The 12,269-nt window shown below is 37.2% G+C and overlaps 1 protein-coding gene across 4 annotated transcripts in view; it reads left to right on the top strand.

Moving 5' to 3' along the window:
• The window catches only part of arl15b (ADP-ribosylation factor-like 15b), a 63,809-nt gene that overhangs the window by 20,908 nt on the left and 30,632 nt on the right, over nt 1-12,269 (top strand). For 2 of the 4 annotated variants that reach the window (XM_079804786.1, XM_079804787.1), the window contains 2 exons: nt 11,153-11,297; nt 11,535-11,594. In XM_079804786.1, the coding sequence (XP_079660912.1) occupies nt 11,153-11,297; nt 11,535-11,594 (205 nt within the window). Of the gene's footprint in view, nt 1-9,835; nt 10,015-11,152; nt 11,298-11,534; nt 11,595-12,269 lie in introns of those variants that run through there. The other 2 variants (XM_079804785.1, XM_079804788.1) reach the window with 2 other exon arrangements.

Raw genomic sequence — 12,269 nt, 5'->3', positions numbered from 1 at the left:
TATTCATGTCTTTTAGTTTTCTCAATAAAGGGGTTCTGGTGTCCTCCCCAGAGCAGAGGATATAGCATATAACATAGGAATTTAAAAAGATATATATCAATTTGTTTTTTATGCTCCAAACAATAATGACCGGGGAAAATCAAATGTAAATTCACAAAACCTTTTTTTCTGGTTCTCAGGAAGATATGTTAAAGGACTAGTAACGCATTAAAGCAATGTAAAGGCAGACTAATGGATTAATAGACAATTTGTAGCAAAATATTTATAAAATATTTGTTATATTCCAATTATTGGTTAATGACTTGTAAATAAATAATCATACATTTCTCACTGTACACTGCTATGGTGGAGCCGTTGCTTAGCCCATCTGCACTTTACTAGAGCACCCTCAGTGATTTGATTCTGGAACCGGGCCTTGTCACAGCATGTACATATTGTTGTCCTATTGTTGGTTTAATTGCATCTATTGTTCCCATTTGTACGTTGTTTTGGATAAAAAGGCATGCTAAAAATATTGCCAAGCAAGTCAACTTCTTGAAGTTTCTTGTGTTTTTAAGACCTTGCATCAATGATATAATTTTTCCACTTTCCCTTACCTTTATCCTAGAACAAACAGGTGCTGTTTGCTTTTATTGTGCGCCAGCACATCTCTGGTGCATTTCAGGCATGGGACTACTTCTTCCTCCCAGTCGTCCGATTGTGGCATCAATCAAAGTTTGGGCCCTTCCTGTTTCCTGTTGTTGGCCCTTTCCAGCTGGCAGTGTGCCCAGCCTGTATTTACCTGGAAGCACCATCATAATAGCAATGTGGAGTATGATGGGCATCAGTGGCATTGGTGGCCGTTTCCCTATAGATGAAAATGCCTCTGGGGCCTTGTGGAGCTTGTGAAAACACCCAGCCCATTGTGACAGGACCTCCAGAATTAGTCTGCATTTTGCCTTCTGGATTTAGTCTTTTGTTCTAGAGATGCTAATGATTAATAGACAATTGATTATTGTTGAGAATAATTCAATCAATAAAACTTTAATCGACAACTATGGTCGATTAAGCAAGGTCATCATTAAAGTGTGTAGTTTTGAGGCGCGTGCTGCTCATGTGCAAAAATTACATAAGCACACCGAAAAGTATTCTAAGTGTATTGATGTCTTCAAGGGATCCCCTGGTATTAAGACTTGTATGGCTTAATATAACATAAATTATGTCTCTTACTGAAATATGTAGTAGAAAACCCATGAAAGATCTATGCTATTTAAAAAATCCATTACATATTTGGACAATAGGCGGCGCCATTTTGTTTGCGTTCGATGACGTAGAATGACGTGCCAATCTCAACTGGTGCTACCTGTAGCTATTTTTACCACAACACTACCCGAAAAATGTTTCAGAGTTAAACAAAACCAATTAATTGCTTTGTAATTGCATTTAAAACACTCTCAAACACGTGCACACACACACACACACACACACACACACACACACATACACACACACACACACAAACATACACACCAAGGTTATTATAGTTTTGCATTTTTAAATTAGTTTTTATTTTATTATCGTTTTCAATTTTGCTTTAAATTCCAGTTTAGTTTTAGTTCGTTTTATAAATTGTTTTGCTAGTTTTAGTTTAGTTTTTATTTTGGAAACACATTTCTATTTAGTTTTTATATATTTCGTTTCAGTTTTAGTTTTAGTAATTATAGTTTAGCAGAGTTACCAGAACAAAGTGAAGAGACCAAATCAAGATTTTTAATTTCAGCAAAGTTTAATGCTCTGTCTCAATCGAGATGTGTTATGGGCTGCCCTCGTCAGTCTCCACGACAGGGGCTGAATCCGAAATCGCCCCCTAAAATGTCAATCGCTACGTTAGTCTACTAATACAGTTCACTTGATTAGTGAATGAAAACGAGTGAGTGAATTCGACAGCTGTTGTGTGTACATCGGCTGTACACTCGTTATCGCGGACGGTGCAATGTGGGATTGAATGAGTGCACTTAATAACGTCCACTATGGTTTCGGACACCACTAAAAATCATAATAATGCCCTATTTGAGGGTATAGGGGGCGATTTCGGATTCAGCCAGGGAGAGTGCTGGCCTGTCGAATCAGAACCAGGTGACAAATTAGGCAAGTCAACCATCATGTATAACATTACAGCTGATTGAGTGTGCGTGCACACTGCGTGGATGTGTGTGTGCGCGCACGCCAATCTGTTGGTGTGAGTGTGTGTGCACATGTGTTTGAGTGTGTTTTAAATGCAATTACAAAGCAGTTCATTGGTTTTGTTTAACTCTGAAACATTTTTCGTGTTGTGTTGTGGTGTGGTAAAAATAGCTACGGATAGCGCCAGTTGATTGCCGAGTGCAATCATTCTACGTTATCGCCATAGAACGCAAACAAAATGGCGCCGCCTATTGTCCAAATATGTAATGGATTTTTTTAAATAACATAGATCTTTCATAGGTATTCTACTACATATTTCAGTAAGAGACATAATTTATGTTATATTAAGCCATAAAAGTCTTACAAAAACACCATGGAATCCCTTTAAAGCCATGGTAGGCTAGCTGTTTATTTTGAAACATAATTAACCAAGGGTCCAAAAAACACTCCAAACAAGTGATTTTTCTGAACACAAGAACTACTTACTTGTGTAAACGCCACAATAAAAGTGCATAGAATAAACAAGTAATAAGATCCTGGTGGGTGAGTGATCTTCCAGTGCTGTTTCATCTTACGCTCCTATTCTATGGCGCATGGTAAATCAAGACCTGTCAATCTGAACAATCAAACCAATCCAAGCATGCTCCAGCTGTAAAACAGTCTCCGAATGGTCTCTACACATCATCCCTACACTATACCCACCACCATACCTATTGGTTTAACTTTCAAATGACGTTGGAAAACCCTGCGTCATAGTCGTGGCGCAATTGGATCCCAGAAGTCCTATAGTTTTAGCCAAGCAGTATGTCATGTCACTCCAAGATCTGCGTATAGTCTTATGTTGTGTTTGGGCTTGTTCAAGACGACCTGCTCTAAATAAAGATGTGCTGGGTAGTAACTGATTACATGTAATCTGGATTACGTAATCAGATTCCAAAAATGAAGTACTTGTAATTAGATTATATTCAATTTTAAAGGGATAGTTCACCCAAAAATGAAAAATTTACATTTATCTGCTTACCCCCAGGCCATCCAAGGTGTAAGTGTCTTTGTTTCTTCAGTAGAACACAAATGGAGATTTTTAACTTCAACCGTTGCTGTGTGTCACTCATAGAATGCATGTCAATGGTGACTAAATCTATTAGGGTAAAAAAAAATGTCTTAAGACACGAAACGATCGGTTTGTGCGATAAACCGAACAGTATTTATATAATTTTTTACCTCAAATACAACACCATGTCCAACAGCACTGAAAGCGCAGCACTTCTGCAAACGCTTGTTTTACGGCGGATCGCAAACAAATACGTGCATTACCGCCACCTATGTCAGAAATGCTCTCGCGCTCGTGTACGTCACTCATTGCTTACTGTATACGAGCGCGAGAGCATTTCTGACATAGGTGGCGGTAGACATGTGCCGGTAAACGGTAATACGATATACCGCAATAATGAACATGCACAATATTGTTATCGTGGGCACTTCAAAATACCGTGAATAATTATTTATTACGAATTATTCAGATTTTTAGAATGTATTTTAAGAATACTTTACCCATCAACCGTTTAAAATGAACGTCAAAGAGGAACGCGCACTGATGTAAACAGACCGTTCATGAGCCGAGCACATGGCGGAAGGCGTGAAGACGCACTGAAGTGCACATTCACTTTCAGACAGCAGAGGGCGCTGATGGAACAGCAGAAATACAGCCGTTTCCCCAGTAACCACAATCCGGTGCTCGTCATCACATAACCTAATACTTAAAGACTTAAAGTCATTTTCAAACTTAATTTTTTTTTTAAAGTTTTAAATGACATGCCCTAGATATTGTTTGAATATGTTCTGACTGTTGTTCAATCACACACTTTACAATATGGCTCCATTATTTAACATTAGTTCATTCATTAACAAACTGACAATGAAAAATACTTCTAAAGCATGTATTAATCTTAGTTAAATGTACATTTCAGCATTTAATAACACATAATTAAAATCAAAAGTAGTAACTGTATTATTTGATGGACCTGAGCTTACACTAACAGTTGCTTTTTTAACCTAACATTATCAAAGAAGAATAACTTCTGTAAAAATGTAGCTATTCACTCTTTGTTAATGTTAATGCATTAACTGGCGAGACATTATTGTAAAGTGTTACCTATTGTTCTTTATAATTCTTTAGCACTTTAATCTGTTTCAAATATTTGTTTACTTTATACATTTTTGTGTATTGCTTTATTGTATTTAAATGTTTGGTTCTTTTGTTATAAGAAAGTTTTTAAACCTGTTATAGTATGACAACACTTTTTTTGCAACTTTTTTTAAAATATCGTGATAATACCGTATACCGTGATAAAAGCTTCAGCAATTAATCGCAACATGAAAATTTGATACCGGCACATGCCTAGGTGGCGGTAATGTACGTATTTGTTTGCGATCCGCCGTAAAACAAGAAGTAGAATAAGAGCCCGAGAGCACATCTGGCGTTTGCGGAAGTGCTGCGCTTTCAGTGCTGTTGGACATGGTGTTGTATTTGAGGTAAAAAATGATATAAATACTGTTCGGTTTATCGCACAAACCGATCGTTTCGCGTCTTAAGACATTAATGTTTCGTCAAGAGCCGCATGGATTAATTTGAAGTTGTCTGTGCACGTTTTTTTTTTACCCTAATAGATTTAGTCACCATTGACATGCATTCTATGAGTGACACACAACGGTCGAAGTTAAAAATCTCCATTTGTGTTCTACTGAAGAAACAAAGACACCTACACCTTGGATGGCCTGGGGGTAAGCAGATAAATGTCAAATTTTAATTTTTGGGTGAACTATCCCTTTAAAATACTCGTAATCATCCGATAGACTGCAGTTACTTTTTTAGTGATTACATTACTCATTATAAAAATTGTTCATAATTCATTGATTCGCCATACTATTTCTTTTTTATCTTTTACATTTTCCTTTCTATAAAAGCCTACTATTTAGAAGGTCTTCCAGGTTTATGGAGTTGCACTCACAGACCAGCCACTAGTCATGTGACTATCACTGAAGAATTAGAGCCACACAGCTTTTGACCAATGGATTTACAGAAATCATTGCACTTTAAAGGAGTGATTTCTCAACATTTCAACATTGCATATCTAATCAGCTCCTGATGAACAAATTCATCATTTGAATGATCAAATAATTAACCATATATTGCTGTCTTTGTAAGGCTTTTGTCTGTCAAACATATTCAAATGTACAAGTTAATTTACATGCAATGCAAAAACGTTTTTGACAGCTGAACCTCTTTGACCTAATATATTTACTTAAACTACCCCTAAGATTTTAAGTTAATAAGTTAGTGTTTTTATTTTGTTTTTGTTTTAAATGTATTTATTTTAAATTGATATGATGATTGTGATTAAATGAATAGCTTTCTCATTAAACCCCTGCAGTTCCATCATGAGCCCCAGTCTGGGAAACCCTGACGTAATGTAATATTTAATGCACTTCATGTTGTTGATAACAAAGAATGGAATATATTTTATTTGTTTTTGTATTTTTATATCAATTTGGTACAAGAGTTAGGTCAAAAGTAATCTAAAAGTAATCAAAAAGTAGTCTTATATAGTATTACCTTAAATGTGTAATGTAATGGTTTGCGTTTCTAACTAAAATTTTTGTCATGTAATTTGGAATCAGTAACCGACTACAATTTGTAAGTAATCTACCCAGCACTAGACACAAGTCTATGTTATGTACAATGATTTTACAGATCACATTTTCATGTAAGGCATTTTTTTCACGCTATAAAAATAGAGCACATCTAATATGTCAACAAATTTAAAGAATTGTTAAGTGTGTTAACTGTAAAGTGAATATAGGGTGAATATTCACTGTCCACCTGGTTTTGGAATTAAGAGGTTAAGGTTAACGATTAATTATCGATTAATTGATTGTCAATTTAAACAACGATCGTTCATGGGAATTTATGTAAATCAACATCCCTACTTTGTACTGTTGTTGAAGCCTATATGATGGTGATTGTCAGTGATGTATCAGGACAGTCACCTGTGTGTAAAGATTAGGCCATTGCTGTTGTGAAATTAGCTCTATGCATGATTAACTGGGTAAAGGGGGTGTGTTTATATGCTTGTGATAGTCTACTTGAGACTTACATGCCATTGAACGTTGAAGTTCAAGTTCCACTTTTTGTCTTATTTTGTAGGTCAGTGCCATTTTTGAGCAGATCTATTAATTGGTCAAAAGTAATCGATACTTTAAAAAAAATCTAATTCATATACATGCAGTGAACCACATGTTCAATTTGGTGACAGTTTATTCATTATTTTTAAACTATATTTAAAGTGCCCCTATTATGGATTTTTGAAAATGACCTTTCATGTAGTGTGCAACATAGTTCTAAGTGAATGAAAACATCCTGCAAAGTTTTAAATCCGAAAGTGCACCGTATATAAAGTTATTTTCTCTCAAAAGTAAGAGTCGACTCTGAGTCAATTAAACGAATCATTTTTCAAACGAATCGCTAGCCATTTCGTTACATTCGTAAACATTAGCATATTGCCCGTCCACTTATTGCGCATGCAGACACCAAGGGAAACCTTGAACCCCCTCAAACACTGCAGCAGATACTGGATAGCATCATGTCGAGAAGATGCTGTGCTGCAGTATTACCTAAAACTGTTTATTAATGCAGATTGTCTGTAATTCTTTGAGTAAAGATAAAGGATGGAGCAAGATTTGTTTTGCAAACTTTAATGTTCCATCAGTCATTCACGTTAGTGCTCAGCTAACTTATGTGCTGTTATTGAGACAGTTCCCGCATGTGCACCGCGATAAATTAGAACACACACACACACACACACACACACACACACACACACACACACACACACACACACACACACACACACACACACACACACACACACACACACACACAGGTTTGTTGATGGACGCACACTTGTTAAAGCTGATGGTGAGGAATTACAGTTGAAACATCTCATAATGTACCTCAAACTGAGTTGCATCACTGAGAACCGTCCTGCTCAAGTTTTGCGTTGAATAAATAGTTCTTCCAATGTTTCATCGTCGATTCGGACTCACACTGGGATTGATGTAAAATCGACGTCACCGTTAGGGTCTTTACAGTGTGTACAATCGCTGAGCTTTAGGAAGCCTCCGGACGGAGCTGGAGTTCAGTTATGGTAATCGCCGTTTGTTTTCTAAATACGTGCTATACGTGGTAGACAAATCATAACATACTGGGCCATCTGACCAATCAGAGCAGAGTAGGCTCGTGGCATGGAGGGGTTTTGAGAGACTGATTCATCCATTGAGTCGTTTGAGAATCGTTTGAGAACACTGTGGTTATGTGCAATGTATATTATGAGGAAATAAAACTGTTGTTGTAGACCTCCAAAACTAAATTAGGAAACTTTAAAATAGCATAATAGGGGCACTTTAAAGCACCTGTGCTGTCATCCTCGTGCATGCCGACAAGCTTGTACATAAATTAGAGAAGCTTTCCATTATAGAACATGAAGACTTCAAAACACGCCACTCTATGACCTACTGGCTTTTTTTCTGTATCATAAATTACAGGTCCAACCTGTTTTACATAAAAGTGCATTACTCTTTCTCCTGCCTAAGATTATGCACTTCTGCATGTGTACACAAAGGTTCTTTCTGCTGTAACCTTATATATTGATACATCATTAAAAGATTGAAGAACACTCATTTCAACATTGTTTGTGCTGCCATCTTGTGGATGTTGAAGTGCTACTAGCATTTACTCACTGGAGTTAACTCACAGGAGTTTCCTGTTCCAAGCATATCAGTTTTGAGGATATGTTTTCATGGAACTCTGCAGGATATTGTTTTTATCTCTCTCTAAGAGAAAGTGGGCCAGTTGTTGTTGTACTCCGGTGGCAAATAATGGGTAGTATTAAATAAATAATTAACCTAAAATAATGGCTTCACAAGACTCATAAAAGAGCATACAGGTCATAGAAAAAAGCACAATAAACATATGTAGTCCGTCTTTTTTGGAGCTTGACAGTGCCTGGTTCATTTTGCTTAAAGAGAGCAGCAAATTACATTTTTAAATGAACCATTTACTTGAAGTAAAAAGTAAAATTTTCTGGTTTTTTTTTCCCCTCTTTAAACATTAACATTAACATCTTTTAACATTAGCCTTTGACTTTGGGCCAGAAAGCAATGCCCAAAACATACTTGGTTCGTGGAGTGGAGTTTTTAAAAATCAAAGTAAGACTCGCTTTTCCTTCAGAACAAATCTAGTAATATCACATTCCCTGCTTGCTTGGCCATGGTTTTGTCAACAGAGTAGTATTTCTGAATGTAGCAAGATATTCCTTGGGAAAACAATGTAGGGCAATACTTGGTTTTACCCTCTGGGAATTGTTTGGATTGTGAATATTGGTCTCTATACCTCAGGTGGTTGGAGGAGAAGTTGTGAAAAACAGGATGGGTGACATAAGCCACCATCAGTACATTCTGTGTACTAAAAACATGTATGTTCTTTGGAATAATGTGCACTGATGAAGCCCAATGAAACCACTTTTATTATCATAATACATGGCTTCTTTTCGCTTACCATCACAGGAGACATGCTTTTTCACCACATAATGTTAGAATCAAGCAAACCCTTGACTACTATGTTTGTAAAGTCATCGGCTTTGATTGGTGTAAAGCCCAGTGTGTTCACTAGAGGGCAGCATTTGCTAACCATACACCCAAATTCAGTCTGTATTCAATTTAGAGTGAAACCCCACCACACCCCCTCCTATTTTCCTCACAGTCACATGTTCAGGCTATATGATGAATGTATGAATGAATTAACTAATGCATTCTGTTGTAATTTCTCACTGTTTTTGTTACAGTTTACCCTCTTTTAAGTTATCTGTGCTCAGCCTGACTGAGTGTCACATGACCATGACAACTTAAAGCATTTAGCACAGATATTCCCAGTCTATGTGTGATGAAGTAATCCCCTGTTCCAATGGCACTTCTCGCTCTTTACCTCTAAGCCAAAATTTTTGTTGTCAAGACACGTCTTGCAGGCATGTTTTCATACATCGTGTCCTATAATCTGTCAAAGTGCAATTCATAATTCAGTGCAAGCATAGATTTCATAGATTTCAAGGCAAGTTAGCTGAAGTTAGATGAACTGTCAACATTATGAAGTGCAACAGTCGGGTTCCCAAAGTAAAAATTAATTTTCTTGATAGGGAAATATATTTTTTTAACAATAACCTATAAACGTGTAAAGACAGACCTACTGTGAGCTACGAGGTTATTAATTGATGTTATGTGCTTTTGTTGATGTCATATGCCTCTTATTTCGTTTTTTTTAAAATAATTGTGTTTAACAGCATGAATTCCTGGTTTGAAAGTACATTACATGATTCTGCAGAGAGATTTCCACCAATCAGAGAATAAAAACAAGCAAAGTTCCTGGCCACTCCCATGAAGCACCATGAATATGACGTGTAAATATATTTGTCCTATTTTCAAACACTTTTATGCTTCAAATCTAAGTTTGTATGTTGATTCACCTCGTAGCTGGTTGGTTTGGTTGGTGGATTATAACTCTCTAAAAATGACTTTTTTTTAAATCCCTATGGGAAAAATAAAGTCTGCTTAAAAAGTGGGTGGGCACTCTCTAGCCAGCTTCCTGAAGACATTTGAAAATAAGTTTTGCCCTGTTGAGTATCGGATTCTTGAAACATATTTTCTAAAAATAGTCAAAGGCACCCTTTAAAAAATCCTAGTTGTTTACCTACCTAGACAGCAATTTTAGGTGCACTTGTGATGAAAACACTGTTCCAGAAGGTAGGCATTTTCCCTTCAGGCAGTCCCAGAATGCACTGCAACAAGCTCCGTGAAAGAAAAATGAGAGAAATGTTTATTATAAATATTTAACATGAAAAAGCATTTCCAAAAATTCTAATTAAAAGAATTCTAAATGAATTCGAATTAATTGTTTTTATTCTATCACTTTGTTAGCTTAGCAACATGCTAACATCAAACTCCCTTGGAATCAAGTCGTGCTGTGTGTTGCAGCCTATGTAGAGAGCTCCAAATCAGTCATTTTTGAGGGTCCATCTGGGTCAGGATGCTGTGTAGGCAGAAGAAGGGTTTTGTAAAAGAGGTTTTGAGTCTCCTTTTAGAGATGCAGCTACAGGCAGCCAACCAGATAAAGACCTTCAGATGTGAAATGTACTTTGTAACTCAAAAAAAGAGGCACACAGGAAGAGAAAAATGCAATACAATATATTGCACTGACTGTAGATGGCTTTGTTTTTACTCAAAAGGGGCCATATTACCCATACCATCGCAACATAACACAACACAATGCCTCCTCCTTGTGCAATGTGCATGTCAAACATGCTTTGATCTTCCTTGCGTAGACTATATTGTAGGAAGCGTTTGATCTGTGAAGTTATGTGATCGGTTTAAGCCGTATTACGGGATTTCTTCTTTATGTGCGTGTGTGTTTTGGCGGTTAGTTCTACTCTGCTCTGTTGAAATTTATTGGCCAATTTTTTATTTGCTTTATCACTCACTGACTGTCATGACGTCAACCGAAGGGCTCTGACAGCAGCTTACAGAAAACAGGGCTGTTTTTTGCCGGAAATATATTGGGGTCCTTGCTTATCCCAGAACGCTGTGGTGACTTTCGGCCCATATGATTTCAATGGAGGCACTGTGCGGTAGACTTGTTTTTTTCTTTTGCAGTAACTTTTTCTCAACCAGATGGTGTCAACAGATGTCAGATGGCTTTGAGATGTGTTTCTGTTTCTAGAGTGACACACGCATACACCCACAGCGTTTCTCTAGGAGAATCGCAAGTCGCCAAAATCGCATAAACACAAACATGAGTGGGAAGTTTTTATCTAAATTGTTGTAACCTTTCTAACTTTCCTTCCTCCCCCTTTCCCCTTTCTTGCCGTCTTTGTCCCGTCTTCAGTGTTTCAGGACGTTCTGCTGTAAAGGACCTCCTCCTCCCAGGCCAGAATATGACGTGGTTTGCATCGGTCTGACGGGTTCTGGGAAGACCAGCCTGCTCTCCAGACTTTGCAGTGAGGCAACAGACAACATCGTCCCCACCACAGGTCAGCCCACCATCATAGAGCAGTACCAGACACGTCCTGCAAACACAAACACAGATCTTTGCACTTCCTCTTTGCCAAACACTTTAAAAACACCCCCCCCCCCCCTGTATTCAGATTTTACCTTGTGATTGTCTTTTAAAGAGTACTTGATTAAATCTCGGTCAGTGTAGCAATGGAGGTATTTTTGTGAAATCCCCCTGACTGCGGTCGTTAATCTTGTTCAACTTTTATTTACAGGTTTTAGCATTAAAGCTGTCCCGTTCCAGAATGCCATTTTAAATGTCAAGGAACTCGGAGGTAAATGTTCTCTGTTTTTCATGAGAATACTACTTTCATTTTATTTATTTTAATCACAGTATATGGGCCAATGACAAATAAGAGTGAGATATAGATATAGAGAAGGAAAAAATCTTTTAAAAGTTTTTAGAAAATGTGTCTTTTTCTATTTATGCTGTTCCATATGGTTTTGAATAAACTCTGGCTGGTAAACACCCTGGAACTACCATTGGTCCGTGGTGATTATGTAATAGGAGGGTGTGGCTCTGAGGTTCCGCCTTCTTTAACATGGAAATCTTCTCCGGTTCATTTCTTCTGTTAAGTCCCTTGAGGTTGGACATCCGCGAGTAAAAACATGAACATACAGGAGAGCCGCTCTATAGTAGAAAAAGTTGTAATAACATCTAACGGAAAGAGACACTGACATTGTTTTTTCATGCGTAAAGCTGCTTGATTTTAAACAATCTATTGTATAAATAGATGTGACTTTACTAGATTGCCGAATTGCAGAGCTTGTGCAAACATCCACATTGCTTATGATCAGATGCTTTCTTAACGCTTGTTTTCTCACCGCTGCAGTTTCTGTTGTGTTTATTTTGTTATTGAGAGCAAAGCATGCAGCACATATTTACATATTTATCTAAACGCCACTCAGCAGTGTGAACGGCTTCAGATGTTCACTAGTATTATACAGCT

This window comes from Gobio gobio (assembly GCF_949357685.1).
Source record: "Gobio gobio genome assembly, chromosome: 22".
NCBI lineage: Eukaryota > Metazoa > Chordata > Actinopteri > Cypriniformes > Gobionidae > Gobio > Gobio gobio.
Note: the sequence above shows the minus strand (reverse complement) of the source record. Positions and strands in the feature narration are given on the sequence as shown.